The sequence below is a fragment of the Diabrotica undecimpunctata genome, chromosome 4 (assembly GCF_040954645.1).
Source record: "Diabrotica undecimpunctata isolate CICGRU chromosome 4, icDiaUnde3, whole genome shotgun sequence".
Lineage (NCBI taxonomy): Eukaryota > Metazoa > Arthropoda > Insecta > Coleoptera > Chrysomelidae > Diabrotica > Diabrotica undecimpunctata.
The window spans coordinates 127,683,816-127,710,934 of record NC_092806.1 but is presented as its reverse complement, the minus strand read 5'-3'; the positions used below and the strand labels follow the sequence as shown (position 1 = coordinate 127,710,934).

General features: G+C 34.5%; 1 protein-coding gene across 1 annotated transcript in view; it reads right to left on the bottom strand.

Annotated features, from left to right (window-relative positions):
- The window catches only part of Kdm3 (Lysine demethylase 3), a 72,226-nt gene extending 63,969 nt beyond the window's left edge, over positions 1-8,257 (bottom strand). The window contains exon 1 of the mRNA XM_072528581.1: positions 8,218-8,257. Within this exon, the coding sequence (XP_072384682.1) occupies positions 8,218-8,257 (40 nt within the window). The remainder of the gene's footprint in view (positions 1-8,217) is intronic.
- Between the last annotated feature and the right edge of the window lie 18,862 nt (positions 8,258-27,119).

Genomic DNA, 27,119 nt, shown 5'->3' with positions numbered 1-27,119 from the left:
AAAATATAAGTAAAACATTTTTCATACGTCATCATCATCATCATCATCTTTGACTCGACAATCCTCTGTGGATCTTGGCCTGCTCTAAGATTCGTCGCCATTCTGTTCGGTTTCTGGCAACATGTTGCCATCTTCTGATTTTTAATATCCGTAAGTTGGTTTCAACTCCATCTAACCACCTAATTCGCGGTCGGCCTTGCTTCTTCTTCCTACAGGTGTTCCTGTGGTTAGCTTTTTAGTAGCTTCATACGTAAACATCTAAAAACTAGTAAAAAATCTTTTTCCGAACCATTTTTTAAGTGACCAACAACTAAAAACATGAGCAAATTAATATTGCAGGAAACTTATAAATTTTTTCCTATTTTAAAGTAAGGAGCATTTTGTAGGGCATTTAAATCATTCTAATAAATTTGGAAGGACAGTCTCCCTGTTATGAAAGTCTTAATTCCTTCGATTTTTTACTTCTACTTTCACAATCCGATGCTTGGAAAAGTTTAAAGGATCGAGAACAAGTCACTTTAATTAGTTGGAATGAATGTGTGAAATATTTTAGTTAACTTGATTTTTCTAGTTATGTTTCAATGAATTCAATTGATAAGTATTTTATTTGACGTAAATGTTAAAGATATAAATAATATATTTATCGGACCCAAATAAAATTATATATAATCAAATAAGTCGTATAAGGGCTTTAAATATATTAACATTTTGCAATATGTATATTCGATTACTTTGCTTTACTAATCTCGTGTAGCATTGCAAACATCGATGGTAAGGATATAAGACTGATCTCAAACTTATATCTCCAACAAAAAACAACAGTACGATTAGAAAAGGAACTGGCCGAGATCTTTACAATCGAAAAAGAAGTTAGACGGTGTTGCATATTGTCAAAGGCATTATTTAACATATACTCTGAAAACATCTTTAGAGATGCCTTGGACGAATCAGAAGATGGGATTGCTGTAAATGGCCAACATATAAATAACATTAGATATGCAGACGATACAGTGTTGCTGACAGATAGTGCGCAGGAGCTCCAAATGATGATGGATAACGTTTTAGAAACATGTAACAAATACGGCCTAAAACTAAATTGCAAGAAGACAAAAATAATGATCATTAGTAAGAACACCGGCATAAACGCCCAAATTACAATTAACGATACACCGTTAGAAAGAGTGGAAAAATATGCTATTTGGGCTGCAATATTAAGGATACTAGGAATCACAGCTACGAAATAAAAACTCGTTTTGAAAAAACCAGAAGTTCTTTCAACAGTAACACCACAAAGTAACATAACTATTCTCCAGAAGCTAAGAGAAGACAAAGAAATTATTAACACCATAAAAAACAGAAAAATGGCTTACTTCGGCCACATCATGCGTAATAATAAATACCGACTTCTACAGGGCAAGATTGAGGGTAAGAGAGGCCCTGGACGTATACGTATATCCTGGCTGGCAAATCTTAGGAAATGGACTGGTCTAACGTCAACTGATCTATTTCGAGCTGCTATGAATAGAATAAGATGGGTCAATGCGGTCGCCAACATCTTTAGAAAATAGGAACATTTAGAAGAAGATCGCAAACTAACCAAGACAAAAAGTTAAGTCAACAAAATTTTCAGAAAGTGTGAGAGACAGCACCGGCGGTCGAATCAATAAAGCGTAAAACTGAAAGTAAGATTAGAACTTTCCAGGTCTACCGTATAAATATTCTTATAAATACGACAAAACATCTTAAACAGTATCTTTTAAATCTATGTACATTATTTCTTCGCATATTCCACATATCTAACTTCTGAATTGTTCTCCTCTTTTTCTTTCCCCTGGAAATAACTTGTTATGGTATTCTAATATTGTAATATCTTTGTTAATTACTGAATCATGTAAGTTGCTTGTTCATTATCTGATATATTGTGCTTACTTTCAAAATTTCTCTTATACTGACTTTTTTCTTCTTGCTACTTTTCTCCAATAGTCCATTTTACTAGCTTCTATATACTTCTTACTCTCTGTTAAAACTTTCTACTATGGTACGGTAGGTTTTTATGTTATTTTCTCGATTGGCATTTCTATCCCATATTACCCCATTAATTAATCATATGGTCTTCCTCTCCTGTATATTTCAGTATGCAATTGCTTCGTCCATGTTTCGTTAAATGTAATCTGTACAGGATTTTATCACTTGTTCAATTATTTAGTTGTCTACAAATATTGAAAACGAGTATGTACAACTATTGAACACAGTTTTCCATTCAAATCCTTAGCTAACAAATATTTTTAAATAAAATTTAAGACTGTACGATTGGAGAAATACACTTATTTATCTAAAAGCAAAAGTAACTTCCGTCTTTATACTGTTTATTGATTTATAATCCCCATTTTAAAGGTAAGTCCAACACTGTCGTCGGAGACGAGCTGGTGGGCAGAAAACCGGTCTGGAGGCTATTATTCGATAAAGGGTCGGTCCTAAAATAAATCGTTTGACTGTATACATGTAGATAAACGTCTCTCTTTCTACCGCTTACTATCCGTTTCTGTCTGCCCCAGACGAACTCTGTTCACGGAATCGAGAGAATTAACAGACATGGAACAGATGGAATTTGGATAAATGATTATTTGGGTAGGTAATATGTTTTCAACGTTGTGGTTAAAAACAGGTTTAGATCCATTAGATGATTTTAAATGAGGAATAACGTATCATTAGCTATTACGAGAATCGATTTTGTGTGTTGTAAAGGTTATACATTTCCTAAGCCATGTCCAATCTGGTATTCCTAAGATTTTCCAAAGGACGCCGCAAAATTTTTTGACACAAATACGTAATTGTCACAGGCGTTTATTATATCACAGCTTAATATCGTTATTACTCATTTCCTTTAATTAAATCGATGGATGTCTCCTTGCCGTCGGAACACGTTTCCTGCTGTACTTCTGTTTATTATCCAAACAATAATTTTTTTGCAAATGTCATTTTATAGTGAATAAACAAATGGTTGGAAAATGATTTTGGTGTACGTATATAATATGTTATTTGCGGCCTGTGTATATAAATTTTTTTAATACGATGGTGATAAACTGTGTACTACACAAAACATTACAGTTCCTCCTTCATAGGAGGAAGGAGTTCCTCCTTCATAGGAGGTGCAGTTTCTAGTGAAATTTCTTTTATATTTTAAAAAGATAAGTTTCTATGTTAAGGCATTGTAGGCGTAATTTTGATTTCGTAAAAATTAGCCTTATAGGATATGTTTATTTTTAAAGCGTTGTTTAAGTTGTAATTTCACTAAAATAATAATTCTAATTTTTTGAAGCACTCTATAAATGACGAGCTTCTTTGTTAAGCAAACAAATCTCTAGTTGATTTAAGTGGAAAGATGTTTACCTTCCGCTTCTAACATTTTAATTACACTAAAATTATATAACCTTCATAAGTACCATTAAGATATTCGTTTATTTTACTTCAGTGCTTCTCAAGCATTCATTAAAGAAGTTTTCTTTGCAAAACAACTTTATAATCCAGTTCATGCTTTAGTTTTGCATTTCCGAAACCGACTTCTCGAGTTTTGTTTGAAGCCTTAGTTAACATCAATTTATAATCGATCCGAAAAGTGTCAAGAACTTATTTCTGCCTCCCACGCGGAGATAAAACGTCTGTCAATAAACACGCCCTTCAGTTTTAGAACAAATAAAACTGCAGGTCTACGTAACTTCTAACAACAACAAAGTTTAGTTTCCCTTTAATGGTGGATTCGTGTACCGTGGACATTATTGTCATGTACAAGTTCCTCTACATGTCCTATAAAGTTCTTAGTTGGATTCGATCGATTGTTGGCATCGGGAGTGCAGAGAGTTTAAACCTTAATTCGCTCATATCGAGATGTACATCGATTTCAAATTGCCTGCATAGTTTTAAACTTACGAACACAGTATTAATATACTGCTCAACAAAATTCGGGTAACAATTCTTTATACCTGTATAATTTGCGTGAAAAGTGAAAACAATACAAAAAAAAACATTCAAACTGATTTTTCCGTAGTAAACTAATAATGTACTAGGCAAGAACTGCTTTAAAGATATAATTCTTCATCTGTGAGTGCCGATTGGTTACCGAATGTTGGCGTCCGTCGTGGTAATTCTTACGTTATTGGAAGTAGCGCGAAAAAACTTTGTATGTAGTATTTGTTTGAAGCCATGTCCCAAAGTTGTTTAGCCAGGAGTATCCGCTATTTATATTCTGTTATGTTATGACATGTATATCTTTTTTGTTTATTGAGACAGTCAATACCCATTAATTTATGTTACTTTGTGCATTAGGCTTTGGAGACTTCGAAAATATCGGAGAATATCACTGTATTATCTACACACATGACATTATTTAATTTCTCTACATTTACACACACACACACACACACACACATATATATATATATATATATATATATATATATATATATATATATATATATATATATATATATATATATATACATTAATCTACATGATCTAAGGTTTCATTCAATGCATCCCTGTCTAACCCCTTTACTTACGGTTTCCTCTCACAATTTTTAGATCTTTATCATATATGCCAGATTTTTTAAAGGATTTCTATTAACTTTTGATGTTTTATGCTTTTTCTAAGATATTCTTAGGGTATACTTTTCCATTTTCCGATATCCTTGAAGCTGTTGACAGAGTACATACGTCCAAGAAATCCCATACCTATATGATTCATGATGCAGTGTGTGCAAAAAAATATAATAATATAAATTTTCTGAACCCTAATATTTTTATTTATGTGAACTAAGACATTGACAGTCCTATGAAGTACATAGTGTCCATTTAAATTTACGAAACCAATGGGTGAAGTGATGCTTGAAAATAATGTCCAAAAACTCTGCACAATTTTATGTACAATTCGCCGACATATATGTAAAGTCCCTTTAATGTTATGGAAAATAATTCAGCAGATAGAAAAAAGTGGATAAGGAGATAGTCATTGCGACGAAATAAAATTACAGGAAGTACAAAAACGAAATCCCAGTTAAAATCATCTAAGAACAACTATTTATTAACTATTTAGAGCGGCAATCAACAGGGTGAGCATAGCTCATGATGATTTTCAACCTTCGATAGAAGATGAAACTTGAAGAAGAAAAAGAACAACAATCACTTACTATATATATGCTGAATAGAGGATCGCAAATATGCTATTTACAGAATCAATATACATTTGACAGAATCAACTAGAATTAAGCGACGCTGATGATATAAAAATAGAACATCCTAGAATAAGAGCAATTAGCAGAAATATCGAAAAGAATACAAAAAAAAAGAATGAGGTAAATTCTAGAAAAGTATTAAGCTTAGGTTCCCTGACCTTTTAAAGAGTTTAGACTGGGTTTGATAACACCTCCGTAGCTCAGTGGTAAGGGTTAACTGATTGAGTGCAAAAACACAGGGATCGTGGGTTCGAACGAGCAAGAGGACGATTGTGCCGATGATACCTGCTATAATCCGGTCTCGATAAAGGGTTCTTTAAGCTATGGACACGATTGCGCCGGCAGCAGATTTAATCCTTACAGCACGATAATTATTATGTACTTACTTTAATATAATTAATTAGGTAGAATATCTCGAAACAATACTAAAAAATGTTACATACTTATTTAGTAAATGTCCTTAGTAAAAGTCCGTAAGTGTAACCGTATATTATTGGAATAAATTCTTATATTTTATTTTTAATTATATAACCTAACCTATTTCGTCTATTAAGGTCGTGGCATATTATCGTGCACGTTGCATTTCCAGCACATAGCGTTTACTTTCCGAAAAATATAATTTAAATGGGTTTAAATATGAACAACGCACACTGTCCGGAACATAGCATTTCAGGCACTTAACGTTTCCGTTCAGTATATTCAAAAACAATATTTTACTGATGCCGACGGCTACGTAACGAGTCGTAACCGGCAATGGTAAGGATAATGTGAATTAGATGTCCGTCGTTTTCCCCCAGTTGTTTATTTAGGTATTTGTTTGATTTTGATACAGAGTATTTAAAAAAATAATTTTCGATGCTATTTTGTCATTTATGCATGTGTTTTTATTGCTTTGTGACAATTAATCACGGAAGTGATAAACAATTAGGACTTTTGTACGGAAGTGATACCTCTTCTTTTTTAAAATATTTTTTGGTTTGATATGTATGGCTTCGTTAAATGTAGTATTTTGTTTTTTAACTGAAGGTGAAATTAAATTTAAAACATATTTAAATTGAATCCTATTCATTCCAAAATATCCATAATATTTTTCATCGTCATCAATTAATTCTCTGTTTAAAGTCCAGTATTCACATTCCTTCTTCCTTTCTCTTAGCATTGGATGTACTTCAAACATTCTTTTAACACAGTTTTTCATTCTTCATCGTTAAAAAGAAGAGCAATGACACATAATTTTTGTCGAGAAAAGCGAGATCATATCTTCACCGAACCAAACTGAAACGTTCTATGTATGAAAATGTGAACGCGCAGCCCAATTGCTGGAGTGGAAACGCTACGTGCACGATAATATGCCGCGACCTTTAATGCATAACAGTGCGGCGGTACAGTCGCACAACACGATCGAATACGCCGAACACAGAATTCTCATGTTCATGAGATCAGTACTCATCTGATGTAGGGCAGTCGTCACTATATAATAAGATAGTTGTCTATGAAGCTGACTTTACTTCGAAACAGGGTAATTACTCAACATACAGTAGGTACACAACAATCACTGTATATCAAATGTGACTGGTTGTACGACCAACAACTCAAACCATAAAAAAGGTAAATTATAATGATAATTTGCCCATTTGTGTCTTTGGGAAGAGGTCGATGAGGCTTGTCGTGTTGAATAACACCTTATTTATCCACGCCACCACTTTTTTTGGAAAAACCGTTAGAGCATTAAACATTTTACGAAAATAGTGATTTTAATTGTATTATCTTTAACATGATTTTTTATCAAGTATCAGTCGATATATCAATTAATAATAGTTTTACTGTCCAAGTTGCAAAACTTGGCTATTCCAGGAGAAAACGACCCTCGCCGTGAAAGGTTTTTGGAATGGTGGAAAGGATTCCGCAATATTTATGAATTAGCATTTTTCTCTAGACCTACTTGACTTTTATAACCTCAGCCGGACAAGAATGTTAAATCAACATTTACATTAAAAAAATTTATGGACTTGTAAATACACGTGTCACGATATTTTATTTTATGATAGTATATCTGAAAACCGGTTATTTGATTTACAACCCACGCTTCAGATATCAAAAGAAAATAAACGCATTTTATTAGTTACCTTTATCTCAAAAGTTAATTCACGATTGCACAAGAGTATTGAATAAAAAGTGGTATATTAAAAAACAAGATAATAGTATCTACATATCAATTTATTGTTTGCGCAAGGTAATGTACTAACGGAGAAAGTGAGACAGCGTATAATTCTTACTAAACAGGAAGTTTGATTATAAAGTATTTCGATATCGGTTTTAGAATATACTTTAATTATATCAAAAAAGGCTAAAAGATAAGTTTAAGCTGAATTCCATTAAAGAAGACGATATAGAAATAGGGTAGTTTAAAATCATGAAGTATGAGGCGTTAAACTTAACTCAAAAACGTGCTTGGTCCACAAAGGATCTTGAAGAAAAGTGTGTGACCAATAAACGACATTTCTGAAATTAAGAACCACAGAAGTTTACGAGGAATACAATAGAAGGAGAACCAAAACCCACTAATTCGTAGTGCATTCGAAAAATACACAAGACACGGACACTAAGTCACTTTCGGTCTAATTTAGTAATGGACGAAATGATAAAGGATATAAAAGGATACCTCAAAATTATTTCCTATGCTGATAATGCAATAATTATATCAGAAAATGGCGACCTCCAGTGAACGCTGCACCAATTCTAAACCACTGCCCTATAGAAAACATGATAAACAAAACTTTAGACGGAAGGATGGCGTGGAGAACCGATGGCTCACTGCTCATCGTTTATCAACATTCTTGCTAAAACAAAAGTAATTGTCGTCGGTCGTGATGGCTCAAACAATAAAAAAATTGGGTAAAGGAATCCCAATTAGTTCGTGGACGTCTTAATTCTTTCGCTCCTCTGATTTCGATCGAGTTGGCATAGCATAACGTTCCGCTACACTCACTGACGATCTTTTGTTTGAAATCATTTCCCATCATTGCCATTGTGTGCGATCCGGTGACGTTCCTTGTTATTTGCAATTAGATATGCCACGGCCTACTACAGTTCGGATGGAGTTCGTATACCGGAAGCAGGATTTTACACAGTTGAAAACACAAACCGCCTTTCGATATGGGCAAATAATAAAATATCTGTTTGATATCGGTTAAAAGGTTTCCTATATTATGATAACGATTTTCTATAAAGGAAGTTAGGGAGAAAGTATTGTACCACTTTTAGTTTATTTTTTGAATCATGTTTTTTAAACCTACCAAAAAATTACGCAGCGTGATAAACTATTAAACATACAAAACAAATTAAAGAATTTATCTTACAAGAATTTTAATCTGAATCAGTCCCAAATAACAAACACTGTTTGGGTTAATAATTACCAGTTTTACTTAAATCGTGACACATATAGTCAATTAACTACGTATTCACTTTATTGATATGCTCAATACCTTTCTTTCAATTGTCTTTACTTACGTGACTTACGGAATTTCGAAAGAGTAGGTTAACATATTTTTTATGTCTATTTGACAAAATTACGCCAAACAAGCTAATGTAACAAACTTTGGGTGGACAAAAGTATAAGGTCAGTTCAACTGCAGTGATGAAAAAAAAAAGAATAAATAAGAAAGAACTTTATTTTAATTTATAGACCGTAAAAAAATAATGACGAAATTTACCATTGCATTTTTCGCGAATACTAATTATTCTGATAAATTCATGAGTACGTTTCCGTTCCTCATTTAGCTTAAGACGTATATTAACCCATAATTAAGAATAAAACCTAAAGTGTGGTTAATTTTTAGAAATACATTGTTATTATCTTAATATTCTCGTTTATATTTTAATGAATTATGCGGTTCATTACATATTCCGGACGTCATAAATAAACATTTTCATTTTCTGCTGCTTAAATAATTCATTAGTCTAATGAGTTGTTGTCAAAGCAGACGCAAGTTTTTCTCGAAAAACTTTCACGTTTTTCCCATCCGCCTTCATCAATTGCGTTATTTATTACGTTTTGGTTGATTCGAGACAGGTGCGCCGACTATTTCTGGCCGGCTGTTTATTTTAGTTCATTCCAGAGTTTCTCAACATCCGCTCACGCAAAATTTTCTAATTCGTTAATCGACGAACGTTTTTTTCGTACAGGAAAATTGATTTTCGTTTGGGAATTCGTCAATATTTCGAGTTCATAGGTTTAACATCTCTATTTCTCTCTGGTGCCGACCCTCTTAATGGAGAATTGAGTGCATGTTTGCGTTTCTTAACTAATGAAAGAAGGTTCATTGGTTAAATCAGCGCATAACATCGAAGAAACGTGTTTCTTAAGATTCTATTAGGATAATAAAAGTAGTCAATGATTAAGACACTTAATAGATAATCTTCATTATCGTTAGTTACTATTTAAATCTCTCTGATTCCAGAAAATAAGATTATTTAAATTATAGGAAGAACTGAAGATAGAAGATCTGATGCCATTTGGGGAAAACATACTACATGAAATGATTAAAATGTTGTTATGCCGATAAGATAGAAGAATACAAAGATTTCTAGGAATATCCTTAAGAGGCAGAATTGCTAGGTTAAATGGAGATTACCGGACAGGTCAGATCAGAAAAAAAAAATGACGAAAAAATTTAGAGCTGGTCAATCAGAGTGATAAAATGGGACTATGTGTGACAAACGAAAATTTCAGAACACCACAAGTAAATAACAAGTCTTTTTCATAGCGAAGTAAATTCTGGGTTTACTATCGGTAATAAATTGGATATTTATAGAGAAAATCTAAGAATCAAATGAGTGACTAAACGAAAAAATTAACCTTCATCCGAAAACATGGCGACAAGACACTTGCAATACTTAATTGTAAGCCACCGTTTTTGTAAATCTAACGTTTCTGTTAATGAATCTGAGTTATTCTTACGGGAGTCGTAAATCTTACAAAGAAACGAAAATAACAGAATTTCGAACAGCATGAAGTCGTTAAAAATACCGAAATATTCACAGTTATAGCACTTCTAGAAATACTCGTAAATTCAAAGAGTATTTGCGAATATACGTTAATACACGTTGATTCGAATTCAGCTTTGATTTTTCAAATTTAATGCTTAGATTAATCGACCCAACCTAAAATTGTCCTTATGATTATCTTACTATCAATAGAGAATAAAATAAATAATATTCCTATGTAAAATACATCTAAATTACAACCAAATGTCGATTAGGTACAATATCTAGCTTTTAGTAAAATTAATAAATTTAAGGGTATCGATTACCTGCTTAGAGAGAATAGATAACTAAATCTTTTGAGAAAGTGGAACTGGGTAAGATTATTCTTTTTATTTCGGCGGAGTTAATGGCAAACGGAGAACTAATCAAATAATGACTATTCTGAACAGACATAATACAGTTTATGAAAGAAAAACAAGTTTTCTTACAGAATTTAAGATATAATAATCCACAGATTTCGTCTATAAAGATTTTAGTACTTAAGAGCGTAGGCGCAAAATTTCGGGCCAATGCTTTTTAAATGCATTCATTTTTTTCGAATCCTGAGAAACTAATAAATATTTTTGAAAAATTTAAACGCAGAATGAAAGATTATATTACTACCGAGGGCCGAAAGTCCCTTAGAATAAACAAAAAGTTTTCTTGAATGAGATATTTGAAATTAAAAATCACACTAAATTTTCTCTTCTTTTTCACCCCTGTAACTTATTAAAATATACATTATAGAAGTTTTCAGGGACTTTCGGCCCTCAGTAATAATGTAATCTTTCAATCTGCGTTTAAATTTTTCATAAATACTTATTAGTTTTCTCAGGATTCGAAAAAAACGAACGCATTTAAAAAGCATTGGCCCGAAATTTTGCGCCTACGCTCTTAAATGGGATTCTGTCAGCGATAGTATTTTTTAAGTGACAAAATTTTCGTTTAAATACTTCCAGGAAAAACCAGTGGATCAATTGGACATGAAAGTTTTACCAAAAAGTTAAAGTGCTACTTTTTCCATGCTATAAAATGTTATTGCTAAAGTTAAGTCTGTAAATTTCAGGATAAGTTATGCCAGGATCATGTAATTTCAGTATTTTTCATGTAAAATAGCTTAATATATCTGATATTGATGAGAAATTGGAATATTTTGAGTAAACAAAGTTTTGGTTTCAACTGTCTTGGAATAAATCTTGAAAAGTGACGATAACCTTTTATTTCTTCTTATTAGAGAATCGTTTTACTTCATTTAAAAGGATTAGAAGAAAGGCAACGTATTTGACAGGTAGATCAGATCAAAGAAATAATCGGTTTTGGAGTAAATAGTATTGAATTCAGATAAAGATCATAGTTACGAATAGTCAAAAAGGAATCTAAATTCAGCTTACCGAAAAAGAAAAAGTTGCGTTAAATGTTGAAACTAACAATTCAACGAAACAACGGGCATCAAAAGGATACTTACATTGCAATCCTATATTGATTGTTAGTTATTGATTAGATCATTAGACATATGTAAATATCGTTACTTAAAATACAAATTATTACACATTTTGCGAAAATGAAGAAATGGTCAAACATATCAGCGTAATTGTTAAATTTCAACACTCACAGAGATATAAAGCAGCACACTGCTAACTAACACCCGAAGACTCACAAATAAAGTAACACTAAATAGAAAATATTACATTACAAGACGTTGACGAAGAAGAAAATTAAAAATGGAAATTACAGCTCAGGGAAACAAAAAAAAAATAACTGTAAAATCTTTAAAATATGCAATATGTTTGTCAGTTTTTTAATTAGAAAGTTTGGAACTAAGTATGAATAAAACAAACGAGTTGAAAATACGTGGTATTCATCAAAATTAATGCGAGAACAACAGTAAATCTAAATTGGCCGTTAAACGATTTCCGAGAAAAAGCGTAGGCAGTCGAAACAGACAAGCATTTCCACTACTCGTATCTTCTAATTCAACCATGAATAAATCTGTTAAATCTTTAAACTATATAAAAAATCCCACGGTCCTTTCGAAACCGACAAGCGTTGTTTTCATGACTAAATTTTTAACCAAATGCACTGCAGAATTATTATTACAGTGTCACGCAATACCTTTCAACCGAAAGAGGTCAGTGACTGCACACAATGAGCTGGCGTTGTCTGTTCGGTGTCGCTCTCTGGTGGCCGGATCTGAAAGCTCGAATCGGGGCGCTTTGATTCACATTTCAAGTTCGACCGTCCGCTGTGGCAGCTAGCGTCACAGCTTACAAGCTTTCATTTCCTCCTTCATTTTTAAAACTATCATTTAACACAAGCTAAATAGAATTGCAAATGTATAACAGAACAAACAATAATTTGGGAGAGAAAAAAATTTAAAAACTTACCGGCGAGTGTCGAATGTAGGTATGCATATGCAGAAAATACTGGATAAAAGGGTATACAAAGGTATTACATATTCCCATCAAGTTAATACTATAATTTAAGCCTAATTGAAAATAGACAATGCAATGCACTTCTTTGTTCTAACAAAGTGAGGCAATAAAATACGTCTACACGCTTCAATTCCTTACAAACTACACGATCTAGAAACTCACGTATTAGTTACTTCTTATCCGCAATTACAAGTTCGTTGAGTAAATTTAGCGATTTCTATTTTAATTATTAATTCGTTTACTTCAATAATGATCTTTATATAACCCAGTAATCTTATTTTTTATCAGCTTCCAGTGTAACTAAATAATTTTTCATTGACCTCTTTGTTCCTGCCAACAACTATCTAAGTTATGATTATCTTTACCGCATTCTTGAGAATTTACGACCCATAATCTGATACGCCTTATTCAGACGGGTAAATAGAAGATATGCGTAAGTTATTTCTACCTGGAGAACCGGTGTATTCTTTATTGTGTTCCTACCTACCCCGCCTTTTACCTGCTCCGGAGATTAACATTAAAGTAGATAGACCGTTCCAGATAGACGAGTTTTCGAATATAAAAACACCTCTTCTACTTTAAGTTTACATTACGATAAATAAGCACATTAAACAAAACCTAAAAAACGGAAAGGGAATAATTTTCATCGCTTAAGGACAATATGCACGATAGTTGTTGTGAAAGTAGTTTATTATTTAATCTGTTATTCCCTAATGACTGATTACTGATCCTTTGATTTTTTCCAATCCTGCATAATTTTAATTATTGCCTCGTGCATTTCGCTTTTACTTTTATATCCTAAAATTTTGTTTTCCCGTGAATTTATTCACCTATAAAACGTGATAGAACTGAAATACTCGATGATATTGTATTGATTGATATTGTACGTGTCGGAATTGAAATGCGCCAAATATCTATAGGAAACCCAAAATCTTTCAATATATTTTTTTTCTAAGTTACTAACTGTTTTATTACAGTGTAATTGAACAACTGTATTTCGATGTTCAAATTTCTACTTCTGAGGAAAAGCTATTCAGATTATAAATCTTTATTCATAAAGCGAAAAATGCATCAAAGACAAAAGGCCAAATATCAAAGCTACAGGACGAGATCGAACAAAGTATGCAGTCAAACCTCTTACACTCCACAAAGCAGCAAAACAATTTCCCTGCAATATCCATCCTCACGTAGTAAGATGAAACCTGGCATATGGCAGTGAAATCAGAATTCAAGCTGCACTTTCACGACATGAAATAATAATCCAGAATAAAGGCACTGAATAAAAACACTTATTAATCCTCTTGTATGGCTCGAACGACACTTACCAAAAAAGAAATCACTTTTCCACTAATCTAAAGCACAGCACAAAGTTTTCATATTAACCAATTTGTCAGTGTAAAATGTCCTTGAAACGAATAAACTGCGTAGCATCCACTCGTGTTGACTTCTCACAAAAGACTAACTTTGATCGGGGCAACAGCGGCCGAACGATACCCGACGACGGATTCCGAAGCTTGCAAACGAAATACGGTTGAAAGCGACGAGCAACAAGTTGACTAATATTTTCCATAGAGTAGATAGGTACGGTTTATTTTGCTTTGAATAATAATCTTGTTTTGTGGAAGAACGAGTTTCGATCCTGTTTTTTTTGTGAGGAATTCTAAATTGATCGCAAAAAAACTGTTCACCGTTCTCAACCGCGATCACTGAGGACGTGGAACGTGATGAACAAGATACCTACATTTCAAAATGGCGGTTGAAGTAGACAGGAATTTTTTTTAAATTAATTACCCATTGTTTGGCACGTTATCTGTTAATTACCTGATACATTATAAACGGGACTGTGTTTATTCTAAACAGTCATTATGGGTATAATAGAAATCGCTTTTATGTATGCGACTTGTGAATTTGTATTTGACCTTGAAATGTCCTCTAAATGTTCGCGCGATTTTATGCAGTTGTTGAAAGAAATACCGGAATATGTGCAATTCCGTACACATTTTTACATTGTTTTCGGCACCAGTTTTCCAGTTACTGATTTATTGAAAGTTAGGTACCTACTTGGAAAATATAGTAAAGAATTACAAAATCTATTATTTTATTTTTATTATTTTTTAATAGGTAATATACTTTTGCTCTCTTTGCCGTGGATTATGAGCCTCAAGATGTATTTTTCTCCACACATAGGTATATCCGAGATATTGTAGTTTTCTTTCTTTTATATTCCTTTTACCTTATTTTTCTTTCTTCTTAACACTTGTACGTTCGTAACGTGATCGTTAGGATCCATGACATCTTTATAATACGTCCACATCCACATTTCCAAGGAATCTTTCCATCGCCTCCCCATTCACTATACACAGTTTAACTCAAAATTATACGGTTACAGCTACTGAAATTTGAAGAAATAAAATATGAATGTTACTCTTAGCAATCTAGGGAAGTTAACGTGGTCCTATTGTGTGATTTTTTTTTATTTTTCGGAAGCCGTCTGTTGTTATAAACCGGATGTACTGCAGTTAATTGGCTGATTGTACATTATCCACTCATTTAACCTTCTGGCTCAGGTTTTAGTGTTAACGAATAATTACGTCTCGGTACCGACGGCTTTAAGTGGTCTCCGAAGTATGGTAGCGGCTTAATTAAATTTGATATTGAAAAATTTCTTGTGTTTGTGCCGGGGATCGAACCTAGACCGTCCGGCTTGATAAGTCAGCACCATAGCCTCTAGCTACGGCCGCCATCCTATAATGTGATAGTTTAAATAGATAAAAGCGATTTTTTCGGATATAAAAAGCGAAAATAAAGCAATTACTCAACACAAAAGACAATATACACCATGTAAAATCATCATGGCGAAGTTACACTGAAAAAAGTCAGTGAATACAGTTTAATCCAGCATTAAATTAAAAAAAAATAAATCAAACGACTGAAATAAAATGCAGAATTGCATATAACATAAGATTTGAATATATTCTATAAACACTAGTGTCTGAAAACAAATGTTTACTATGCATATATGATTGACCATGTTCTATGAAAGTTTGGAAAAGTTAAAACCTACTCAAAGAAACTTAGAACATCCATTGTACTGTTTCACCTTGACATAATGATGGAGTTTGAGCCAGGCAGATTATTGCCAAGGGACCAAAAGAGCAGCAACCCGCAAAATAAAAATAACTGAAACCAGGTCGCACCTTTTTTCATATTATGCCTCCTTCTTTAAGTTCCATCTTCTATTGAAGGTTGAAAATCATCACTGCCGCTCTAAATAGTTCTGCTCTACTACATTCAAACCATTCCCTCAAGTTCTTAAGCCACGATATTCTTCGTCTTCCCACATTTCGCTTTCCTCGAATTTTACCTTGCATAATAAGCTGCAATAATGACTATTTTTGCCCTATCATCGCATGCCCTAAGTACTCAATATTTCTTCTTTGATAGTCAATATTATTTCAGCTTTATTTAAGCAGGATTTTTCTGTAACACCAAAAGTCTAAGGCGGCCAACTTATTCAGATGCACTTGTTTTAATGTCCATGCTTTTAAGCCATAAAGAAGAGTAGTGAATCCGTAACACCGAAGGCGTAGTGACAACAAAGAAACTTTTTAAGTTTAATAAATGATGCACGTGTTATTTCAATAGGTGTGTTAATTTCTTTGGTTTGGTCTACATTTGATGGTATCCATATTCCTAAGTAGTTGTAGGTATCCACACTCTCGGGACAGGATGCTAGTAAAAGAAGAAGGACATAGAATAAACTATAATAAGAGCTAAGAGAACTGGTATTTTTGAGCAAAACTAAAATAAAGGACAATTACGCAAGACAAGTAACAGGCACACATAGATGCCTCAAAAAAGATAATTGAGAGATGTAATTATTATTTCCGAGAAAAATTCGAGAAAAACATGAACTTGAGATAGAAAAAAAAGTGAAAAACTTGGGTGTATATATTCATATGTAATTGGCTGATTCATGTTATTAACAGTAGAGAGTCGGAAAGGCAGAAAAATAGATATCAAAAACAACGAAAAATACCTGTATACAAATGACTCACGTATTCGTATAACACTGCTTTCCATACAATTCTCATAGCTTGCTTGTTTTTTCAATTCTAACAAATCTCTAAAACTTAATAAGCTTGCTGTAATTGATTTTCCGTTCGGAAAAACAAACAACTCGAAATACCTCATATTCTATAAATACCGAAGCTGTTGTAGTTGGTAATAACTATACCACACACACTAAATTTTCACACAATGGAAATTTGGCTCACTTCCAGTTGTTGATGTCAAATACTTAATTTTGTGGGTCATTCCATTTGATACGTTTGCCAAATGCATTTTATTCGAAGAATGTTTTTACGAACAAACTGTATCAGTTACACTGACAAAAATTAACTCTGGGCTGTTGTTTTTATTTCAGAACAAATAGCAATGACTTGTTTATATTTCCGCTATATTTGAAGGACATATAAAGGTTAAAAGTGTTTTTATATAATTAGATTGTAAATACGTAAACTTTTACTTCGATATATATTGTGTGTTGTAGATTTCAAAGGGTTGGTTTGTCCTCGTAGAATCCTCGTAGAATATATTGAGATTCTAATGGTCTTTTTTGTACATCCTACATCTATGTTGAGTCCAACGGATCTAGGCTTCTAAGAAAACCTATTATTCGTATTGGTGATACGTTTATTACCTAATCAAAGTCTAAAAAGATCTGCTCTAGATATTTAGAGCGTTTGAGCGTATTTTCTGAAGCTTTTCCATCGATGCGCGCTGGAGACGGAAGACCGGCAACGGTGTAAAACAACGGCTGCCGCAAGAAACAATCGAAATAAGGAAAGTAGGTACGATGCCAGAAACAAGTACCTACAGAAAAAGATGCCAAGGAGTCAACGACAGGAACAACCAGGAACCCGAAGAGCAAACAGTAGATGGTGCAGACGCAGAATATCAAAAGAAAAAAGGCTAAAATATCTTAAGTTTGAAATATCTTAAATGTTAGATGTAAAAGGCAATATACGTTTTTAATTTTATTTTTATTTTATTAGAGAATCGAGGTCCGCCAGAGTACTGATCTGATAAGGAACTCCACCTGGCCTTTGGGTATTAACCAAAGGCCAACCATCCTGGGAGTTTTATATCAGAGTTTTGATCTAGACGATAAATTAGGTCATTTAATAGTACAAAGTCCAAATAATAATAATCTAATGCAGAGAATGGCTCAATTTCAAGTTCTTGATCTGAGTAGGAGAGGAAAGACAGGAGAGAAAATATGGTGCGAGACAATTAAAAAATATTAATAAATTATTTTAGTTATTGGTAAGAGACAAGATGAAACCATGGAAGTATGTTATTAGACACGGGATAAATGTAAAGAGAATGATGATGATTAGATCATCGATCTATATTTACTATATTCTAGTATCAACGTATATTTTTTCTGCATCATATTGTGTCTGAAACATTGAAAAGAAAACGCTGAAAGAAATGACGTTTTTCCGTGTACATCGAAAAGTTTTATATATTCTGTTATAATTTTAGAAAATTGTCTTTGCGCTCTATTGACGCGTTTATTACATTTTTGGCTCGACGAATAAAGGGAAACTCATAGAAAAGAAACAAACAAAGAAAAATTTACTGTTATGTAAGATTATTTCATACAATTTTTCATTTCGGAGCGTCCTACGTTTTTATAAAAGCCACTAGCGCTTCCTACGGTTCTGCAAAAGCGTTTTTCTTTTTAATTAAATATTCTTTTTTTTGGAGGGAAATAAATATTTAGAAGAGCAAAAGACCGCGTTTTATATATTTACGCTCTGAGCTAAAATAAAAATGAAGTTTTAATGGAATCCGAGAAAATATTTATATTACGTCAACATGGGAATGAATTTATATGATGGTTCTTACTAAGAATTATTTTCTGCTTTCTAGTTTTATGAGTAATAGTTTTATGAAGCTTTTAATTAAAAATGTTAAATATATATATATGTGAAAAATAAGTTTATATAAGTGTGTATATGATTTAAATAAATAAATATGCTAAATAATAAAGGATTTTTCACGTTTTTTCCTTTAAAATTATTTTTGACAGTTTCCCCCTAATAAGAGTAAAAATAATTCCATATTCTACTTTAGCGACCTCATAAATTTAAGACTAACTCTAAATTTAGACATTAGAACGACTGGTTTTAAAACTGTATTTACACATAATCTAGCCTACAAAGACTAGCGCTTCTAAATATGGCAGGAGCCTTCAATAGTGCAGGAACGGCATATTTAAGGAAGAATTCCGCAACAAGCGACCGAGACAGGTGACAGATAGGCGAGACCGAGACACCAAGAGAACTGTCGCTCCTTAAAATGAGTACTCGACCGAGACAAGCGACATACGCAAAACGTCTATGCTTCAGTACGTCAGATGTGGAAAAAGGGCGTGTTAAGGATACTGGATATAGGATATCTTCTTCTTAAAGTGCCCTCTCCTCAATGGAGGTTGGCTACTACAATTTTAAACTCTTCTCTATCTTCAGCTGTTCTTACTAGTTGTTCAAAATTTAGCCCTGTCCATTGTCGGATGTTTCTGAGCCACGATAGTCTTTTCCTTCCTAGGCCTCTCTTTCCCTCGATTTTTCCTTTCACTATAAGTTGGGCATATTGGTACTTATTATTTCTCAGTATGTGGCCTAGGTATGATGTTTTTCTAACTTTTACTGTGTTAAAAAGTTCTCTTTCCTTGCCTATTCTATGCAGCACTTCTTCGTTTGAGGTATGCGATGTCCATGAAATTTTGAGTATTCTCCGGTAGATCCACATTTCAAAGGCGTCCAATTTATTTACGGTTGATGTTTTAAGGGTCCACGTTTCAACTGCATATAGAAGAGTCGACCAGACGTAGCATTTTGATAAACGTAGTCGAATTTCGAGTTTTATTCGAGAATCACAAAGCAGTTTTTTTATTTTTTCGAAAGATTTTCTGGCCTGTTCTATACTCGATCTTATTTCTAGATCAGGATTTAGGCTGCTATCGATCCAACATCCCAGGTACTTAAATCTATTGACCTGTTCTAAAATGTGCCCATTTATTGTGCAAGGTTGAGGTACGTTTTGGTTTTTTCGGATTGACATCACTTTGGTTTTTTTAATGTTTATTTTCATACCAAATTGCTCACAGGTCGAGTTGGTCTTGTCGCTGAGTCGTTGTAGACCTAAGTCAAAATCCGCAATTAACACGGTATCATCGGCGTATCTGATACTGTTGATATTTACGCCATTCACCTTGACTCCAGTCTTGGAATCCTCCAATGCTTCTTTAAATAGAAACTCGGAGTAAAGATTAAACAGCAGAGGCGACAGAACACATCCTTGTCTAACTCCCCTCCTAATTTCTACTTCTGCGGATGTGGAACCTTCGATTAACTCTGGCGTTTTGGTTCCAGTAAAAGTTTTTTAAGAATTTGATGTCTTTTCCATCTAAACCGACTTCTTGCAAACGTTCTAATACACTCGCGATCATAAAATCCGGGTCACCTTAAAAATTTCAAGTTTATTGAATATTTTTGCCTCTGGTGCAGTAATAACCTTTTTTAGGCTAATGTATTTTTTATTCGTCATTAATGTTTGTTTTGAAAGAAAAAAAACAACGGTTTTTTATTGTTTTTATTGAAAAAGCAGAAAACAAACCAAATTGTTGATAAAACAGACATACGAAAAATAATTGAAAATACAGAACGTGGTGAAACATCAGTGAAATTTCAGTGACTAATATCGTGTATTGCCTCCCCTTGCTCTAATAACCTCTTGCAGACGACGGGGCATACTCTCAATTTTTCTCCGGATTACATGTTGTGTTAAGTTATTCCACTCTCTCACTAACAGACCTTTAAGCTTCTGTGCGTTGTTAGGAGGTGGTGTATGGGTTTGAATACGTTTTTTCAAATCGTCCCAGAGATGTTCGATGGGATTCAGGTCCGGAGACCTAGCTGGCCGGGGTAACCTCGTAATTCCAACCCGTCTAAGTATTGCATGCTGATCCTGGCAACGTGCGGTCGCGCGTTGTCCTGCATAAAAACGGCGTATTCTCCAAGTCTCGCCATGGTGGGCATAACATGTTCTTCCAGAATCTCCGTAATGTACTTTCGTGCAGTTAAGGACCCATTTTCGATGAAGGGTAATTCTGTGCGGAAGTCGGAAGATACACCTCCCCAAGCCATGGACGAGCCTTCACCAAATCACATTCTTGGAGCAATGCAAGCTTGTGAAAATCGTTCACCGGTTCTCCTCCAAACTCTTACGCGTCCATCGGATCCAGTTAGGCAGAAACGGGATTCATCTGAGAATAACACTTTGCTCCAATCATTAATTCTCCAGTGCGCGTATTGTCGAGCAAAAGCTAGTCGTGCAACTCGATGCGCCCGGCGAAGTGGCGGTCCTGTAGCCATTACCCGAGAAGATAGTCCAGAAGAACAAAGTCTTCTCCTGAGTGTTGCAACGCTAACATTGCAATTTCGTACTTCCTGTAGACGATTTCGATGCACAACCGCAGTTGAAATCCGGTTTCGTAAAGCCTGAAACATAAGTAAACGGTCATCTCGTGCCGTGGTCGTTCTTCTTCGTCCAGATCCAGGTCGTCCGGTTAGCAAACCCGTCTCCTGAAAGCGTTGAAGTACTCGTTGAACCGTAGAAAGGCTTACGCCCACAGTTCTTGCGACTTGCCGTTGAGTATGACCGTCTTCCACAAGCGCAACAATGCGTGACGTTTCAACAACAGTCAAAGGCATTTTTGGCAAAAAATAAACAATAATAATGGCACTAATACACACTATTGGTGGCAATAATAAACGTTTGTTTGTTGCGTTTGAACAGAAAGTCGAAGCACAAATGAGACATTTAAATAAAGCGGCAGTTACAGGTACCGTTCATTTTGGGAAGTGTATAGTTTTCCGCAAAATTGGCATTATTGGAATTCTTTGTTACAAAGGAAACCACTAAGGCGACAGCAATTCTCAGAAACATGCATTAGTTTGTATTTGTCTTATTATTATTTACGATAAAGCTCGTTAAAAATGAAATAACGGTGATTTTAAAGGTGACCCGGATTTTATGATCGCGAGTGTAGTAGGTCGTGTCTTACTCTATCAAATGCTTTTTCGAAGTCTATAAAGCATATAAATATATCTTTCTGTTGGTCGTAGCATTTTTGGGCGAGAACTAGTAAACTGAACAGGGCTTCTCTCGTTCCCATGCCGGCTCTGAATCCAAACTGATCGTCTCCGATGATTGTTTCGCACTTTCTATAGATACGATTATGTACGATTTTTAGTAGGACTTTTACTGCATGACTCATAAGGCTTATCAGACGGAACTCATTGCAGTGTTGTGGGTTTGGCTTTTTTGGTAGTGGGATGAATATTGACTCCAGCCAATCTTGGGGTATTTTACCTGTATCATAAATGCGATTGAATAAAAGGACAAATATTTCGATATTTTCTTCGCTGATTAATTTATATAGGATATAACTATCCCAAAAAACTTCGAGTATAAAACAAAATAAATTGCAAATGAGCAAGTTTTAAGGGTTTATCCAGAATAGCAAGTAACGGAGAACATGAATGTAATTTACCACGAGGAAGACCACAGATGAGATGTGTAGATAACATGAAAAGAATATCAATCAATCAATCAATCAGTTTATAATGTTCTACGCCGTCTTCTGATTTCCAGTCTCCATTTATCTCGGTCGTTCCAAAGGTTTTCTTCAACTCCCCTCTCTCTTAAGTCTTTATCGATTCCTTCTCTCCAACTTAATCTCGGTCTACCTTGCTGTTTTCTTCCATGCGGTGTCCAGTTCAATACTTTCTTTGGTATTCTGTGTTCATCCATTCTTTGGACGTGTCCATACTATCTTAGTTTATTGTAGTATATTGTTTATTGTTTATAATTCTGATGTCCTCTGTTATATTGTGCTTAACATCCATAATTTCTCGTATTCTTTCGTTTCTAACTCTGTCTAATCTTGATTTTCCAGCCGCTCTTCTCCAAAGGTCCATTTCTGTTGCTTCTAATGCTTTTAAGTTTTTTCCTTTTAGTGGCCATACCTCACTTCCATATCTAAACAATGCTTTTTATAATGCTGTTATAGATTTTGTTTTTGTTTTCTATGGAGATTGTTTTGCCCACAGTACACTGTTTAATTGTCTAATGGCTTGTCATAAAAAGAATAGCTGGAACAAATTGGAAGTATGATGCTCAGGATAGAGATCGATGGAAGGAATTGGGAGAGGACTATGTCCAAAAATGGACCATAGAAGGCTAAGAAGAAGAAGAAGAAGAAAATGGTTATTCTAAAAAAAGTCCTACAGAAATTTGAACAAAATGATAGAAGAGTTTAAGCCAATAATAGGGAGATGTAAGGGTACAGAGGGAAATATCCTAGGCCACAGTCTTGAACGGATGGGTTGAAATTTTCGACGTAAAATTTAATGGCCATCATACCGAAGAAGCAGATACCACTCTAGCAGATCTAAATTATTGCACCGGTCTAGAGATGACCTACCGCATGAGTAGTCAGATTGAGGGGGTAGAATTTAGTTGGTAGGCAGAGAGCTATGGTTGCATCTGTGAGCGCGACTTCTCTGGAACGACTGCATGCGGAAAAAACAGATCTAAATTATTGGAATCTATTCAACCTAAACGAAACACCACCTACCATTAAGGAGGTTGCCCCAGCCAATAAAAAGTTTAAGAATGATAAATCACCAGGAACAACGGCTACAAGTTTACACAATGGGAAAATGCCAGGCTGGATTCACTCCAGAAAAATCAACAATTTACCAGATTCATTATATAAGACACATTCTCGAGAAGACATTAGAATTTAACATTGAAACATGTCACCTATTTGTCGACTATAGAGCCGCGTACGACGGTAAGAGAATTCTTGAATTTTTGAGATAAAGGATGGACTCAGACAAGGGCGTGCGCTCTGCCTTCTATTTAATTTTGCCTTGTAGAAGGCAGTCCAAGACACGCGAATTATAACTAGCGAGATGTTAAGCAATATTTCGTAGCCTTGGAAACGAAACAGCGGCGAAACAGGTCGGTCTAGTCATAAACGAAGACAAAACCAAATATATGTTGGTTACCAAGGATCCTATAACAAATCAGGAACGGGAAACATTTTTTGTAAGTCCAAGCATCCAAAGGAGAACGAAAATTATATACAAAACACTACTGAAGTTGGTCCTCACATATGGAGCAGAAACTCCCTAACGCACAAGGATAAAAGACTTTTGGAAATATTTGATCGTAAAATAATCCAAAATATTTGAAGCTATAAACGACCAAGAGAGTGGCGTAAGATATATAATTTCAAATTATACCAATTCTTTAATGCACCAGACGACATAACGTTCATTAAAACAGCGACTCAGATGGGCTGGGCACATAAAACGAATGTCAGACAACACGATCGCTAAAAAGCTAACCACAGGAACACTTGTAGGAAGAAGAAGCAAGAAGCAGAGGCCGTCCACAAATTAGGTGGTTAGATGAGTTGAGAGTTGAAACCGAGTTATGGATATTAAAAATCAGATGACAACAGGTCGAAAAAAACCGAACAGAATGGCGACAAGTCTTGGAGCAGGCCAGGATCCACAAAGGATTGGCGATGTCGAGCCAAAGATGATGATGAAAATGGTTATCCCGCCATGTACTATGTTTGGAAAGTGCTCGCATTTTAAGTATTTATTTATTTCCGAAAATCGTTAAGGCTATGCTCTACATAATATGGTTTGCGATAAAAGATAAAATATTACTAATATATAACTGTTACTACTTAAATGCCAAATTGGGTGATTTGAAAGTCATAAAATAAATATATGTTTATAGGAAGTTTTCGTGACATATTTCGTTCAATAAAGAGCAAGGATAATTAACCATATCATGTCAATAAACGGAATGATCACGTTGAACATTTACATATTTATCATACTATTTAGTTTACGCTCAGACCCAGTTCATTATTTTTATCAACTAGATAACACAAAATATTTGTTACATACTCAGATAAAAAAATTAAACAAATAAACTTTGTAATCTCCAACCCACAGTTTACACAAATGTATCAATTTTTAGATTATCTCCATTAGAAAGTTCAAGTAATGTGTTATCGTTGAAAATTTCATTGAAAACAACATTATATCTCCTAGAGGTTATCTAGAGGTCGTATCAATTTTATTGCACATAATAATATGCTATTTGACTTGTGTGTTTACATTGTGGTCTTTCGGCCAGCGTACTCAACATTTTTAAATTATTTTGTAATTATGAACTATACAATGCGAAGTGCAATGGTCACTCTCTATCACAGGCTTGTTAGTAATTATTTCCCGCGCAGTTATTGATATTTATGTTAAATATATAACATTACAGTCTATTAACTGATAATAACAACGAGTATTTTAAGTTTAATCCAATTTTACTAAATGATTATTATTCTAAAGATTTATTCAGAAGTATTGCTTTCTTCTTCTTCTTCAAGTGCCCTGTCCGTTGCAAACGTTGGCTATTAACATGGCAATTCTGATCTTGTTTGCGGCGCTTCTGAATAGTTCGACCGATGTGAGCCCGAACCACTTCCTCAGATTTTGGAGCCACGAGCGTCTTCTCCTGCCTGGCCCTCGCTTGCTGTCTATTTTTCCCTGGACAATCAATTGCAGTAGACGGTACTTATCGTGTCTCAATATGTGGCCTAGATATTCAAGCTTTCTTTGTTTAATTGTATTCACGATTTCTTTCTCCTTTCCGATTCTTTGGATTACCTCTATGTTGGTGACATGTTCGGTCCAGGATATACGAAGAATGCGCCAGTACACCCACATTTCGAATGCTTCTAGTTTTCTCGTGAGCGTCTCCGTCAGCGTCCAGGCCTCCACACCATACAGTAAGATCGGAAAAATGTAGCATTTAACTAGACGTAGTTTTAGGGGAAGAGACAAATCCCTGCTTATGAGGAGCTTTTTCATATTGCTAAATGCTGCTCTAGCTCGTTCTATTCTCGCCTTAATTTCTGTGGCCTGTTCCCATTTTACATTTACGTTGGTGCCAAGGTAGACATAAGATTCTACATGGTCAATTAGTATGTTACTTATCCGTAACTGTCGAGCAGGCTGTTGCTTCCTGCCTATCAGCATCCACTTTGTCTTCTTGAAGTTGAGGCTCAGGCCGTATTTCTCACTAACTAAATAAACTCTTTGAATTACCTGCTGTAATTCGTCTATGGTACTGGCAAGGATCACCGTGTCGTCGGCATATCTTATATTGTTCGTTAACTCGCCGTTTATTTTTATGCTCTCATTTGCATTTTCCATACATTTGTTGAATATTTCTTCGGAATAAATATTGAATAGGAGTGTAGGATAATATACACCCCTGACGGACACCTCTTTTGATCTGCACACTTTCAGTGAGTTCGTTGCCAATTTTTGCTCTTGCTGCTTGACCCCAGTATAGGTTTGCCACAATTCGAATGTCTTTGTCGTCAATACCTGTCTTTCGCAGAATATCTATCAATTGTTCATGATTGATATTGTCAAATGCTTTTCTAAAATCCACAAAGCACAAATACACGTCCTTATCAACGTCTCTACACCGCTGTATAAGCACCTGGAGAGCGAAAATTGCTTCTCTAGTTCCAAGTGCTTTCCGAAAGCCAAACTGCGATCTATCAATATTTGACTCACATTTATCATATATTCTTCTATGAATGATCTTAGTGAACGCTTTAGTGACATGATTGATCAAGCTTATAAGCCGGTAGTCATCACAGATCTGGGCATTTGGTTTCTTCGGGATTGTAATAAAAGTTGACTGCAGCCAGTTCTCCGGGATTTTACCGCTATTATATATGTTGTTCAAAAGTTCAACTAGATTATCAAGGAACTGTTTGTCTGATTTACATAGGATCTTTAATATTTCGCAGGGTATATTGTCCGAACCTTCTGACTTATTGTTGTTTAGTGGTGTAGTATTGCTTTACTTTATTTTTTTTTGCCTTTTTTAGAGACTCTTCTGAACAGAAAATGTACTGCAAGCTTCAATTTATGAAGGTTACAGTATATTGAATTTTATTGGTTGACAAAATGACAGAAAAAAAACTTAATCTGAAAGTCGAGATAAGAAGCTCATTTCATCATGATATTTCTCTATCTCTCTCTTCAATACTGACCCCCCGGAGTGAGTGTAGCGTTTAGCGTCTAACAATTCTTCAGGAAAAATATTTGTCGCAACAGAGTTATTTTTAGTTGTAATTTAGGATCAGGTCATCCCAACCAAAAACGAATTGAAATATATAATCAAAGGCCCTCAGGTCCAAAACAACAATTGCGGACATGGCTTTCAAGTCAAAGAAACTATTCAACATCTTACC